This window comes from Poromitra crassiceps (genome assembly GCF_964638095.1).
Source record: "Poromitra crassiceps genome assembly, chromosome: 6".
NCBI classification, from domain to species: Eukaryota; Metazoa; Chordata; class Actinopteri; order Beryciformes; family Melamphaidae; genus Poromitra; species Poromitra crassiceps.
Window position 1 is genome coordinate 8,491,878 of NC_139627.1, and position 15,658 is coordinate 8,507,535.

The 15,658-nt window shown below is 45.1% G+C and overlaps 2 protein-coding genes across 2 annotated transcripts; both read right to left on the reverse strand.

The window, feature by feature from the left end:
* Positions 1-1,001: 1,001 nt before the first annotated feature.
* Positions 1,002-9,088, reverse strand: LOC310778068 (P2Y purinoceptor 14-like). Its single transcript, XM_083638388.1, has 5 exons — positions 8,982-9,088; positions 8,431-8,545; positions 6,303-6,562; positions 2,893-3,559; positions 1,002-2,239 (listed from the first exon to the last, which is right to left on the reverse strand). Exons 2-5 carry the CDS (start codon positions 8,530-8,532, stop codon positions 2,159-2,161), a joined length of 1,110 nt encoding a protein of 369 aa, XP_083494514.1. The 5' UTR covers positions 8,533-8,545; positions 8,982-9,088; the 3' UTR covers positions 1,002-2,158.
* Positions 9,089-10,974: 1,886 nt separating this feature from the next.
* Positions 10,975-15,411, reverse strand: LOC310778069 (P2Y purinoceptor 14-like). Its single transcript, XM_083638389.1, has 4 exons — positions 15,374-15,411; positions 14,741-14,877; positions 12,933-13,192; positions 10,975-12,018 (listed from the first exon to the last, which is right to left on the reverse strand). The coding sequence occupies exons 2-4, from the start codon at positions 14,873-14,875 to the stop codon at positions 11,313-11,315; spliced, it is 1,101 nt and encodes a 366-aa protein (XP_083494515.1). The 5' UTR covers positions 14,876-14,877; positions 15,374-15,411; the 3' UTR covers positions 10,975-11,312.
* Between the last annotated feature and the right edge of the window lie 247 nt (positions 15,412-15,658).

Genomic DNA, 15,658 nt, shown 5'->3' on the forward strand with positions numbered 1-15,658 from the left:
GTTGAATTAGAAAAACAGATTGAAAATTGAAAAGGCAAATTTCGTCAATATTGATACAATATTTTAACCCTCGCTTGAGGCATACAACTTTATGTCACTAAAGAAATGAAGCAATAAATAGCAATGGAATACATGCGTCAAAGAAATGAACTAATGATGTTTATCTGACCACTGCTACTGTACCTCCCAGAAATGTCCAGGTCAAAAGTCTCTGGAGGAGTACAAGTCCTGGCTGGCGGGCAGGTTCAGGTTGGCACCGATTCTCTGCAGTCCTGAGCGTCCATTGCAGTCTGTGCTTGTTCTGTTTGGTGGCAGAACCAGAACCAGACAGTGATGGAGTTGCAGAGGACAGACTGGACGATGGCAGTGTAGAAATGGATCAGCAGCTCCTGAGGCAGGTTGTACTTGCTGAGCTGGCGTAGGAAGTACATCTGCTGCTGGGCCTTTTTGATGATTGTGACTACGTTGGACTCCCACTTTAGCTCCTGAGAGATTGTGGATCCCAGAAACCTGTAGGTTTCCACTGTAGACACTGTGTTCCCGAGAAACCTGTAGGTTTCCACTGTAGACACAGTGCTCCTGAGAAACCTGTAGGTTTCCACTGTAGACACAGTGCTCCTGAGAAACCTGTAGGTTTCCACTGTAGACACCGTGCTCCTGAGAAACCTGTAGGTTTCCACTGTAGACACCGTGCTCCCGAGAAACCTGTAGGTTTCCACTGTAGACACCGTGCTCCTGAGAAACCTGTAGGTTTCCACTGTAGACACCGTGCTCCCGAGAAACCTGTAGGTTTCCACTGTAGACACCGTGCTCCTGAGAATCCTGTAGGTTTCCACTGTAGACACCGTGCTCCTGAGAAACCTGTAGGTTTCCACTGTAGACACAGTGCTCCTGAGAAACCTGTAGGTTTCCACTGTAGACACCGTGCTCCTGAGAAACCTGTAGGTTTCCACTGTAGACACCGTGCTCCTGAGAAACCTGTAGGTTTCCACTGTAGACACCGTGCTCCCGAGTATGGTGGTGGGGGTGGTGTGTGTGTGGTGGTGGGGGGTAGTGCTGGGGGGCTCCTCCCGAAAGCACTATCATCTCCACAGTTTTGAGCTTGTTCAGCTCCAGGTTGTTCTCACCACAACAGAGGACCAGCTGTTGGAACCTCCCGTCTGTATGCAGACTCATCGTCATCTCGGTTGCGGCCAATGACCGTCATAACTTCAGGAGTTTGACAGATGGGTCTCCTGAGGTGCAGTCCTTCATGTAGAAGAGGAAGAACCAGGTGGAGAGCACACACCCCTGGGGGGCGCCAGTGCTGAATATTGGGATGCTGGATGTGATTTTCCCCAGCCTCACCTGCTGTGTCCTGTCTGTCAGGAAGTGGCGCTCATGGCTGTAGTCAACACAACACAACACAACACAACACAACACAACACAACACAACACAACACAACATGAACACAACACAACACAACACAACACGAACACAAGCCAGTGGACAAAGAGTACCCACTCTTGAAGAGGGAGAGCTAACTGAACAGAGAATGAGGAACAAATTAGTAAAAGTCTAAAGTCCCGGACATTGAGTGTGCTGATAGGCCGGAGATAATGGGGTAATGTATGATTGACACCTCCCCAGCCAATGAAGTAACTAGTCTGACCAGAATGACCAGTAGGGGGAGCTAGACTGCTGGAAAACAGCTGGGCTTTTGTACAGCTAATGCTAACAGCTAATGCTAACAAAAAGACTATGTTCTACGAAAGGAACGTGTTTTATGGCTTTTATTTAGGGGGTCATTTAAAGGTGTAAAATAGAAAGTTGAGGGAGAGAGACATGGCTTTACTTCACGATACCCTCTGCTGCCCTCTGCTGTATCAGAATCAAAATCAGGTTTATTGCCAAATCAGTTTTCACAATACAAAGAATTTGCCTTGGTTTATATGTGTATATAATAAACAGAGAGAAATAATAAAAGTAGAAGACAAACAGACACACACACACACACACGCACGCACACACACACACACACAGAGACACACACACACACACACACACACACACACACACACGCACACACGCACGCATGCACACGCACGCACACGCACACACACACACACACACACACACACACACACACACATACTGTACACTCACTCACTCACTCACTCACTCATTCACACTAAGCGGTGTATGACTGACTGGCTTCACATTGGCCGCTGCCAGCAGGCTGGGAAGTTCTGTCACCGTCTGTAAAGAGTAAGTGCAAAGGATATTCCATGAGTCATTTGATTTTGCACAATCATATAAAAAGATTATGATTAAATGAAAACCACAATATATTCCTCAGTAATGTATGTGTACAGCAATCAGCCATGTGGGGGCGCCGATTGTAAAGTGGTGCATATTCAGTGTGAATGTACTGTATGTGGGAATGTGAATTTGCATATTAGCTAGATATTTAGTTTCACTAAAGCATTTAAACATTTAACATTTACATTTAACATTCAACATTTAGATGTAGCATTGCCTTTTAAAAACATACATTGTGTCGCTTTTATTTTGAATGCTAAACATCAAAATTTGTACGGTATATATTCACTAGCGTTCGGGACCGGAACTCTTATATTCCTCAGTACAACAACAGAGCGGCACTGCGCAGAGACGAAAGTCCCGGGTGGAAGATTTGCGCTGTACAGGAAGCCTAAAAAAAGGTACGGCTGTCTCAGAGTCTATTTACGTGCTGAAATAGACTCTGGGTTCCCAGATTGCAAAGATACAGATTGAAAGGCCACAGAAATGCAAGTAATAGCAATAAGGACTGAGAAAGTCTGATTGTCAACAAACAGTATAAAATCATTACAGACGGGAGAACACTGGTCTCACTGGTCCCTCAGACGTACCTCGCTGGTCCTCTCCTCAGTGGGCACCTGAGCGACGCCCTGGGTGGTGGCCTGCTTGGCGGCCTGCTTGGCGCTGAACCCCCTCCGCAGGCTCAGCTGGGCCCGGAACGCCTTGCAGAAGATGAAGTAGATGAGCGGGTCGAGGCAGACGTTGAGAGCTGATACCAAGGTGGTCAGCTCCTTCAGGTAGAAGAAGGCCTGGTGCCACTCACACCGTCCCCTCAGGAAGACGTAGGGAAGACGCACCAGGTAATAAGGGACAAAACAGATGCTGAAGACAGTGACCAGCACCAGCATGTTCCTGCGGCACTTGGTGAGCTTTTTGGACCCTGAAGATGATGCTTGCCCCAGCTGCCTCCCCTGCATCAGCCTCAGCTTGTGGGAGGTGCTGGAGTAGAAGAAGATAAGGGAGACAAGGACAGAGAAGAAAGCGGTTGCGGAGAAGCTGTGGATGATCTTGTAGAGCACGTTGAGTTGTGTGCTCCGCAGGGCATCGCAGTTCACTGTGGCGGGGGCAGACTTCAGAGTTGGCTCGGTGAGGAGTGACATGGTGACGTAGACACCCGCCGGGACCAGGAGGGACACCCAGGTTACCGTTGAGATGATGTAGGCAGTCCGCACCCGCTGGAGGATGTGAGTTCCTAATGGATGGACAATCTTCAGATACCTGGAGAGAGGAGAGGAAGAGAGGAGCGAACAGGAGAGGAGAGGCAGGCGTGCGTTACATTTGTCAGCAGATGCCTTCAGTGGTCTGATTAATAGTTAATAGTCTCATAGTTCTCATTCTATAGTTCAGATTCTATTCTGATACAAGGTCAACATGAATGGGATTTTTGGATTCCGTTTGCCAATCGTTCTCCCGCCAGGGTTTCACTTTCTGACCATTTTCACTGATCTTCTGGGACCCACAGAATATTTTCTTCTGTAAACCCTGAATATTCCAAAAGAATGAAGAGAGCTTCTACTTTCATGGGGAAAAAAAGTTTGTTTCTGCCTTCTTCTGTTCTTTAGTTATCGACACTTGAAAGTTGGTCGTTTTCATTGAAAACGCCCGTCTGTCCCAGAAAGCAGAGAAAAATGCCTTTTTGTGCAGTGGAGTGAGGGAGAGATTCACCCTGCAGTCAGAGAGTGGACGTGGTGGGTCACACTGGAGCTCGATGTCTGGAGGTCTGGGGGAATATTTGACAGCTGGAATTTACATGATGTGAGGGTTCACAAAGTGGATTACTAATCTACCTAACAGGAGAAGTGATTTCTGTGTGTTTACCAGCGTCTGGTGAAAAAAATCCTTCAGCTTTGAGTGGCTGTCGCGAGACCGTCTGACAGCGCGTGGACTCCACGAGCTCCACCGCGTGGAGCTGGGGGGGAAAGTTGCTCGTTGCAGCGTTTTGAGGCACCAGGCTGGAGGAGAACCACTATGCTAAATGAAGGTGTCCACAAACTGTATGTCTCTATCAGCATGACACACTTCTGCTGTTTAAGAAAATATGACCATAGTAATCTCACATCCTTATCCGCAAGAAATCTTCTGAATGGTTTTGTGCAGCAACTCAGCTTTTACTTAGAAGTCTGACTTGCACAGGAAAACCACATGAGGAACTGACAGACACATTCACAGCTCGTCTAAATTTCTAAGTACAGTTTGTTTCTGTTTTGTCTTCTGAAATCATCCAGGTTCAGTTTCACTCCTTCATTATGGTAGCAAAAACAACAACAACAACAACAACTGAGTTTAACTATGTTGAGTGGAGATGTGCAAGGATTAAATAAACTGGTCAATAAATAAATAAAATAAATATCAAGGGATATTCATGGCTTTTTTGTGGTTCATTTTCTACTTTATTGGATGAAATTGTTTCCGTTCACATAGGACTCTGCGCTCTGTTCAGCCATATTGGAAACAGCGATTACGTCACAAATCCGACACCACTTGGAATAATATACTGCATGGATTCCCATTTCTACTTATGAACACATGTTTAGGTGATTCTCCATAGATCATGGAGGAGATTTTCATGATTTGGTTTGCAGGGTAGCTGAACTGTCTATTAGGGATGAGGTGTCCGAACAGGTGGAACCTGAGACCTGAGGGTCAAACTCAATTTCATCTGGGGCCACATCAGCATTATGGTTGCCCTCAAAGGGCCGGTTGTAAATGTAACACGATATAAATGTATGGAGCCTACTTGTTATCATATTACTTCATTGCCTCTGATTCGATTATTGGTATTTGGTAATAACTTAATAACTAGCTCTGAAAACAGAATTGTAGGAAAAATAATGACAAACTGACACCTACTAACCTACAACTATTAGAACTAATTAGAATTAATCAAATTCAAAAAGGTGTCATTACACGTTTATATAATGAGATATCCATGCTACAGTCCCCTGAATCCTTTGCATTATGTACAATTTGGTCACAGGACTTGGGAGAAGAATTAGATCATGAGACCTGGGAGGAGATTCTCTACAGAGTTCACCACTCTTCCTTATGTGCCAGACATGGGGTGTTGCAATGTAAGGTGGTCAATAGGGTGCACTGGTCTAAGTGTAAGCTGGCGAGGATTTTTACTGACATTGATCCCGCGTGTGATAAATGTCGGCAAGCTCCTGCAGATCTTTGTCATATGTTTTGGCTGTGTCCCTCTCTCTCTTCCTACTGGGAAGCTGTTTTTGATACTTTGTCTAAGGTCACTTCCCCAATTGCTGCACTGTTTGGAGTCCTGCCAGCTGGGACTCTGCCCAAATACTTCTTAGATTTTGTGGCTTTTCTAACTCTTCTAGCGAGGCGATCAATTGTAATGAATTGGAAGGGTCCCTACGCTCCCACTCACTCTCGGTGGGTGGGGGACGTGCTGCATTTTATGCAGCTGGAGAAAATCAAGCACACCCTACGATGCTCCCTGCACAAGTACTATCAAATCTGACAGCCTTTTTCAGAATATATAAAGGGCATCCAAATTATCCCGTCAGCTCCGGACTGATGAACCTCTGGTCCCTCTTGATCTAGTCTTGACCCCGATCTACAGTATCTGACCTCTGTATAAGCTACTTCTACTGACCTCTTTTTATCCTTAATTCTGTCTACCCCCCCCACCCCTTGTTGTTTATCTTATTTAATATTATTTATTTACTTTTTTCTCTGTATGGTATCCCCCCCCTTGTGGATATGTTGTTTTGCTGTAACTGTGAAGTTATGTGTGTTGTGTTGTGATGTACGTGTTTTGTTTGTGTAAACTTGAAAAATCCCATAAATAAATCATAAAAAATAAATAAAAATAAATATATAATTAGAATTGTATTGCGCAAATTGTATTCTTTGCTAGCTCTCGGGGGCCACATAAAATGAAGTGCCGGGCCGGATTTGGCCCCCGGGCCTTGAGTTTGACACATCCATCTGATCCTACCTGTTAGCGGCGATGTATCCCATGAACAGGATGCTGGCGTACATGTTGAGGTAAAAGACCGCGGCACCGAAGTGGCAGTAGACCCGCCAGGCCGGGATGGATCTGCTGGCGTAGTAGGCAATGCGAATGGGGAGACAGAGGCTGATCAGGAAGTCGGCGGCCGCCAGGTTCTTCAGGTAGATCTTCATGCTACTGGACGCCCGCTGTGTGCGTCGGCAGAAGTAAACCTTCAGGGTGAAGCCGTTTAGGACCAGACCCACCTGAGGAGTCAGGGCAAAACTTTAGTCAGTCACCTTTATCCATCAAGTTCAAGTCTTTATCGTCCCACCAGGAGAACGCGTGAATATAAACTAACATTATCACATCAAAAAACAAAGAATTAAAATACATAATTTAAAACACTAAAACACAATGGGTCACAACCAGATGGATTGAATGTTGTGACTTTAACCGTGACTTGTGGTGACTTGGGACTTGATTTTGGTTTGAAAAGTTTTCTAAAGTCTTGACTTGAGATCTTGTGTTTGTGTAAATGACTTAGATTGAAAGTGATGAGATTTGTTCCAGCTGACGACTGAATTTAAATTGTTTTCTGAATTTGTGTGGAATGATTGAATTTATTGAAGTTGAAACTCATGATGCTCTTACCAAGTTTTTATCCTATTAAAACCGATATATCCAGGGCCGTCGCAGGCGGGGTGCGAGGCTCTGTTCTTTAACATGCATGCTCATGATGAAGCACGGTCACATGCACATAGCAATTATAGTTTTGCACGTGTAATTTCCGTGTGCGCCTGACATTGCCAAGCGACTTCTTTATCTACATAAAGATCTCACCATCTCTCTTTCAGGCTGACATGTGGTGTGCTGGCGGCATTCCAGAAAAGTTGTGATGTTTTTATCTCAGCATGGTCGTGGTTGACAGCATCATCACACACATGTAGTCTCAGTCACAGCTGCAGCCTGCAGAGCACACCGACAAAAAAGAAATGTGCTGCTCAAAGGCACCGGCACTACTCGGTCACTGGTTCTCGCCTCTGAATTAGCGGTGAGATGGAGAGAGAGAGAGGTGCCCTATGGCCGCACGCTGGCTGAAACGACATGTGGCTTTTTATGATCTTCTGATGATTCCAACAGGCCAGGCACAAGGCCCTATTCATAGCTTTCAAGGGGCGTTACGTGCTGCCGGGAACGCCCACCTGACGGTAAAAAAAAAAACTTGTTCATTCCGCTGCCCGCCGAGTCGACTAGGTTCTCACGCTGTGTTTGTTCAGCCAAAATGCCGATTACCTGTTGTGCTATCGGTTGCACTAACCGACGAGGAGACACGCCTGGCTTGTGCTTTTACAGAATCCCGTCGGAGAAAGAAAACTCAGACAGGAGGAGGTTGTGGATTTGTGCGATTAGACGTGGTTCAGTCGCTGGGGAGGGCAAATGGCTTTTTTTCTACCATCAAAGTACACACGTTTTTGCGGCCAACATTTCATCAAAGGTAAGCTCAAGTAACGTTAACGGGGTATTTTAATCATTATTGTAACGTTACTTGAGCTTACCTTTGATGAAATGTTGGCTGCAAAGACGTGTGTACAAACGGCTGAACAAACACAGCGTGATAAACTAGTCGACTCGGCTGGCAGCGGAATGAACAAGTTTTTTTTTGACCGTCAGGTGGGCGTTCCCAGCAGCACATAACGCCCCTTGAAAGCTATGAATATGAGTTGTGAGGCCCTGTTCCGCATATTGCTTTGAAAAGTCCTCAATATTTAGTGTTTTTTTTAAAGATATTTAATTGAAACTGGACTCTTGATTTTGTTCTAACTTGACTTGCTGGTCTACATTTAGACTTGAGACTTCACATTAATGACATGGACTTGACTCGACATTTAGACTTGAGACTTGTGCCTCAAGATTGGAGAATGACTTTGGACTTGAGCAGAGTTGACTTGATCAGAGCTCTGGCAGAACATCATGAACCTTCATCCTCCTCTTCAGAACACAACAGAATCTTCGTCTTCAAGTTTTCAAACGTTCATAAGGACGCCCACAGCTGAGATTTGAGTTTGATGAGTAAGACGTTTTTCTTTCTGATCTCAGACTGAAGTGAAGGCTTGGAGGCGTTGAAACACACCAGAAACACCAGGCTGCAGACCAGCATGAAGAAGAGGTTAGCCGAGGTGTCGACCGGACCGCATCCGTCATCAGACTGGTTGATGTCTGACGACTGGTTCATGTTTCTGGGTCATCTGACAGAGGTGAAGCAAGCTCAAGTTAGTTCAACACCTTCAGGTCTTCAAAGGCTGGACTGTAGCCTGAATATATCGCTTACACTACATTGCACTGTTAACTTCCTTGATGAAGACACATTTCAATTCAATTCAGTTCAGATAAAGTGAGACTGCCTTTCTTTTTTCACTCGAAAATAAGGTAAAATAAAATAAAATTGTCTAAGTGTTGAAATCAACACTGTCTTGAAATCAACACTGTCAATGTCAACTGAGTCCAGTCAACTCAACATTTGAAAACTTACGAGTCAAGTTGAGCAGTATCATACTTTAAAAGCCGGTAAATTAAGCTACGCTACCAAAAAAAGAAGAGTTAATTCATTCTCATCATATTACAGTATTATCAGACTAAAGCAGTTAGCAGTAGGATCAGTGATCATCAGTCAGCTGCACTCACCTGTCTGTCCTGCCAGTCAGCTGCAGAAAGCTTCTCTATACGCTCTGCAACTTCCTTCTACAGTATATCATCTTCACATAAGTAAGAACTAGAGGTGTGTGTGTGTGTGTGTGTGTGTGTGTGTGTGTGTGTGTGTGTGTGTGTGTGTGTGTGTGTGTGTGTGTGTGTGTGTATGTGTGCATGTGTGTGTCGCCTGTGAGTGAGAAAGAGTGAGTTGAGAGAGCTGCAGAAACACTGACGTGGTTGTAATTGGGTCACAGTATTTGCAGAAAAAAATTGTGAAATGGTATTTCCCTCACGCATCATGGTAAAGTTTACCCTGCAGCAGCAGACTGGCAGCAGTCAAGTAACGTTTAAATATGAGTACGAGTTATTGTTATTTTATTGAATGCATGAATCAACTTACACAACATGCCTGTTCCTCTGAGGGAGAACACTGCCAAAATATGCATGAGCATATTTTTATGTTGTTGTAAAAATAGAATTTTTTTTTTTAACACTTTCGTTTTGACACTTTAAATATCCATAACTTCCTGCACATATTTTAAAGCACACTGTTCATTAACTGTAAACATTTATAAGATTCTGTGACGCAAATTCAATCAGTTCATTTAATGCTTTAATGGTAAAATGATATCCATGTATGTCAGGTTGGTGGGAGGAGCCAGCTGCTGTGCTGGTGAACTGGAGATGGAAAAAAAACAAGGAGACTGCAGACCAGTGTACTGTATGATTGATTGATTGATTGATTGATTGATTGATTGATTGATTGATTGATTGATATGACATAGGCTACTGGGACTTGAATTCAACAGCTGCAGTGTGCAGACCAGCCACAAAGGGATCTACAGCTGTGTTTATCACATCTGTTTTCCTCTCATAGCTTCTCCTCTGAGAGGCATAGAGAGGGGCTGTCTCACTGTCCCAGGTAACTTGAAGGAGAATCTGAACCTGCATCCATGTCAGAATCCATTTTATGTCACGAACCAAGGCCCTGGACCAGAAACCTACAAGCATTCCAACGTAGCGCGAGCCCCCTTCCTAACTATTCATTGGCTACTGAGTCACGCATTTTGGACCTCTGCTGTTGCCACTCTCTTACTAGATTGCTCTGGCTTAGCCATTCCCCCTACTGACTCTCTACCACCTACCTATTCATAGCTACGCCCCTTTTCCCTCATCTCCCCCCCAGTTTAATTATGATATGTTGAATTAGAAAAACAGATTGAAAATTGAAAAGGCAAATTTAACTAAGTGTCGTCAATATTGCTAAAATATTTTAACCCTCGCTTGAGGCATACAACTTTTTTGTCACTAAAAAATGAAGCAATGAATAGCAATGGAATACACGTGTCAAATAAATGACCGTGACATTGATCATCATAAACTTGCAGTCTTGCACCCTGGCCATGGCAGACATTTTTCAAAACCCACATGCAATAACAGACATAATCTAGATCCTAGTAACCCTGAGATGGCCTGTGGGAAGAAACTGTTCTTATGTCTGGTAGTTTTGGTGTATGGTAGTCTATACTGCCTAGGAGTTTGAACAGATCATGTGCAGGGTCATATGGGTCTGTGATGATCTTTTTGGCCTGTTTCTTAACTCTGGAGGAGTACAAGTCCTGGATGGAGGGCAGGTTGGCACCGATGATGTTCTCTGCGGTCCAGACCGTCCAGTTCTGTTTGGCGGCAGAACCAAACTAGACAGTCATGGAGTTGCAGAGGAAGGATTGGATGATGGCAGTCTATCATCACTGGGCTTTAGGCACAAAATGGGTGAATTGGGTGGGAAGTGAAAAAGGTGAATAGCATAATAGCGCATTTATTCATGCCAAATGAATAAACATAACATATTGGAAACATTCAACAGTTCTAACTTACATTTAGTTGCACGCACACAACATCAAGTCCATCAAACACAAGCCAGTGGACAAACAGGACCACAGATCTGATCAAAGATACAGATTGAAAGGCCACGGGGGCGGCTGTAGCTCAGGAGGTAGAGCGGGTCGTCCACTAATCGCTTTGGATAAAAGAGGTCAGTGGTTCGATTCCTGGCTCCTCCAGTCTGCATGTCGAAGTGTCCTTGGGCAAGACTCTGAACCCCAAATTGCTCCCGTTGGTGTGCCAGCACCCTGCGTGGTAACCTGCCACCATCGGTGTGTGAATGGGTGAATGTACCTACTGACTGTAAAGCGCTTTGGATAAAAGCGCTATATAAATGCAGGCCATTTACCATTTACCATTTTGCCATGGAAAAGCAGGTAATGAGAAAGTCTGATTGTCAACAAAGAGTATACAATTATTACAGACCAGAGAACACTGGTCTCACTGGTCCCTCAGATGGACCTCACTGGTCCTCTCCTCACTGGTCCTCCTCTCCTCACTGGGTGCCTGAGCGACGCCCTGGGTGGTGGCCTGCTTGGCGGCCTGCTTGGTGCTGAACCCCCTCCGCAGGCTCAGCTGGGCCCGGAACGCCTTGCAGAAGATGAAGTAGATGAGCGGGTCGAGGCAGACGTTGAGAGCCGATACCAAGGTGGTCAGCTCCTTCAGGTAGAAGAAGGCCTGGTGCCACTCACACCGTCCCCTCAGGAAGATGTAGGGAAGACGTACCAGGTAGTAAGGGACGAAACAGATGCAGAAGATGGTGACCAGCACCAGCATGTTCCTGCGGCCCTTGGCGAGCTTTTTGGACCCTGAAGATGATGCTTGCCCCAGCTGCTTCCGCTGCATCAGCCTCAGCTTGTGGGAGGTGCTGGAGTAGAAGAAGATAAGGGAGACAAGGACAGAGAAGAAGGCAGTGGTGGCAAAGGTGTGGATGATCTTGTAGAGCACCCCGACTTCTGCACTGTACAGGGCATAGCAGTTCACTGTGCCGGGGATAGACGTCAGAGGTCGTGCGGTGAGGAGTGACATGATGGCGTAGAGGCCCGTCGGGGCCACGAGGAACACCCAGGTTACCGTTGAGAGGATGTAGGCAGTCCGCACCCGCTGCAGGATGTGAGTTCCTAATGGACGGACAATCTTCAGATACCTGGAGAGAGGAGAGGACAGGACAGAGACAGGTGTGTGTCAAATTTGTCAGCAGATAACTTCAGCCGTCTTATCAATAGTTTTCATTTCTGAACTTCAGATTCTATTCTGCTACAAGGTCAACATGAATGGGATTTTTGGATTCTGTTTTTCCAATCGTTCTGTTCTTCAAATGGTTGAAATGATAAGCAGAATGACAGTGCTCAGGTGACAGTGATCAGGCATGTGAGGGCGAGTTATGGAAATGGAAAATCGCTCATCGGACTGTGTTAGGCGAACACTGCCCACAGGGCGAATGCGGACAACCAAAAGGACTGTTCTCCTCCTGCTGAAGTGAGTTTTCATCATAGACTCAGCTTGGGCAGGCAGGCATAGCTGCTGCTTATACGTTCTGCTGTCATATGGCTCACCCTCATTGGTTGACATGCATGCAAATTCAGTGTGAGTGAACTAGGCAAATTGAGCCACTAGGCTCCATCTGTGATCATATAGTTACAATATGTAACCTTTTTTTCAACTTGGCTTAAACAAACACCAACACCACAACACCTCAACACCCCCCTTTGAAAAATATTGCTTCCAGCGCCCCCACATGTTCTTTGAACGTCTTCCCTGGGGGGTGGTACCCCCCTGTTGATAAACACTAAATGCTATAATGCTATAATGCTAAATGAAGGTGTATATCAGCACGACACACTGCACACAGCACGCCTGCTCCCCGGGCTCCCAAAACAATGACAGACAGACAGACACCGACCACCCACCTAGGCACCATGGTGCATCTGCGCGCCATCAGCTCATACTACATCACAGTTGCTCGAGTGACATCACTGATGACATCACAACTGCGACAATTGAGCAATTACAGTCAAACCTGAGACCAGTTACAGGATGGTCTGATCCATCTGATCCTACCTGTTAGCGGCGATGTATCCCATGAACAGGATGCTGGCGTACATGTTGAGGTAAAAGACCGCGGCACCGAAGTGGCAGTAGACCCGCCAGGCCGAGAAGGAGCTGCTGGCGTAGTAGGCAATGCGAATGGGGAGACAGAGGCTGATCAGGAAGTCGGCGGCCGCCAGGTTCTTCAGGTAGATCTTGATGCTACTGGACGCCCGCTGTGTGCGCCGGCAGAAGTAAACCTTCAGGGTGAAGCCGTTTAGGACCAGACCCACCTGAGGAGGCAGCAGGGCAAACAACAACTCTTTAGAATACAGCCCGCAACCTACAGGGTAACAAAATCATGAATTTATGAAACAAGTAGGTAATAAAGGGGGACTTATGAAGAACTTACCTATTTTTGTAACTACTGGGTACGTATTCTGTTATTATACCATAGCTATTTTTGTAACTGCGGGGTACCTATTCTATTGTTACAGACCTATGACCTATGGGAAATAATCATTTACATTTCATTTCAATTTAGGAGAACTTATACTGTAGTTATTCTTTATCGGGTACCTATTATACAAAGTAACTATGCTGCGATTTGAGACTTGAGTTGACTGACTTGTGGTGATTTGGAACTTGACTTGAGGTTTTCTAAAGTCTTGACCATGTCTTGACTTGAGATCTTGTGTTTGTGTAAATGACTCAGATTGAAAGTGATGAGATTTGTTCCAGCTGACGACTGAATTTAAATTGTTTCTGAATTTGTGTGGAATGATTGAATTTATTGAAGTTGAAACTCATGATGCTCTTACCAAGTTTTTATCCTATTAAAACCGATATATCCAGGGCCGTCGCAGGCGGGGTGCGAGGCCCCACCTGCTCATGAATCATGGTCACGTACACATAGCAATTCTTGTTCTACTAACTACACGCGTAATCTCCGGGTGCGCCTGACATTACCAAGCAACCAAAGAGAACTTCAACTTCACGTTTGTTAGATCTGAGATAATGGATTATTACCATTGCAGCAAAACTGAAACTGTAGTAGCTTTACTTCTTTATCTACATGGGAGCAGAAAGATCTCACCATCAATACATCCTCTTTCAGGCTGACGGCAATCCAAAAAGTTTCAATATTTTTTATCTCAGTGTGTCATGGTCGTGGCCGACAGAATCATCATGCACATAGTCTCAGTCACAGCTGCAGCCTGCAGAGCACACAAAGAAAAATAACCGGCACTGCTCGGTCACTGGTTCTTGCCTCGGAACTAGCGGTGAGATGGAAAGAGAGAGATGCCAGGCCCTGTCTGGTTTCACACTTCGCACAGTTCTGCATATTGCATTGAAAAGTCCTAGGAATTTAGTTTTCGTTAAGATATTTAATTGATACTGGGCTCTTGATTTGTTCTGACTTGACTTGCTGGTCTGACTTGAGACTTCACATTAAGGACATGGACTTGACTCGACATTTAGACTTGGCGCTTGACTTGAGACGTGTGCCTCAAGACTGAAGACTGACATGGGACTCGAGCAGACTTGACTTGGTCACAGCTCTGGCAGAACATCATGAACCTTCGCCATCTTCTTCAGAACAGACTCTTCAGCTTCTTCTTCAACAGCAAGCATACACATCGCTAACTTGTTCTGTTCCGTTTTCAACAGCTTTATCTGCTTTGTTACTTCAGATCAGCTAGGTGACGCTGATTAGACACGTTTTCAAACATTCATAATGACGCGCACAGCTGAGCTTTGAGTTTGAGGAGCAAAATGTTTCTTTCTGATCTCAGACTGAAGTGAGTCTGATATGAAGGTGTGGAGGCGTTGAAACGCACCAGAAACACCAGGCTGCAGACCAGCATGAAGTAGAGGTTAGCCGAGGTGTCGACCGGACTGCATGAGCTGTCACCATCCGACCGGTTGCCACCTGACGACCGGTTGAAGGACGTGGCCACGCCCTCTCCCACCATGTCTGTGGGTAGACAGAGATGAAGCAAACTCAAATTGGGTAATCTGACAGAGGTGAAGCAAACTCAAATTGGGTAATATGACAGAGGTGAAGCAAACTCACTTAGTTTGGACTGTAGGCTGAATATATAGTTTACACTACATTGCACTGTTAACTTCCTTGATAAAGACACATTTTATTTAAATTAAGATCAGATAAAGTGAGACTGCCTTTCTTTGTTCACTCTGAAAATAAGATACAACATTGACAATAGAATTGTCAGTTAATTTAACGCTGAAAGTGTTGAAGTCAACACTGTCAATGTTTATGAGTCTGGTCAACATTTGAAAACTTACGAGTCAAGTTTTACCGAATCATACTTTCAAATATATATATATACAAATATAGAGCCAGTAGATGAAGCTGTGCTACAAAAACAGTTCATTCTCATCATATTACAGTATTATCAGACTAAAGCAGTTAGCAGTAGGATCAGTGATCATCAGTCACCTGCACTCACCTGTCTGTCCTGCCAATCGGCTGCAGGAAGCTTCTCTATACGCTCTGCAACTTCCTTCTAGTCTACAATCTTCACATAAGGAAGAACTAGAGGTGTGTGTGCGTGTGTGCGCGCCTTATGTGTGTGTGTGTGTGTGTGTGTGTGTGTGTGTGCGCGTATGAGTGAGTGAGAATGAGAGAGCTGCAGAAACACTGACGTGCATGGTTGTAATTGGGTCACAGCTATTTGCAGAAAAGAATAGTTGTGAAATGGTATTTCCCTCACGCATCATGCTAAAGTTTACCC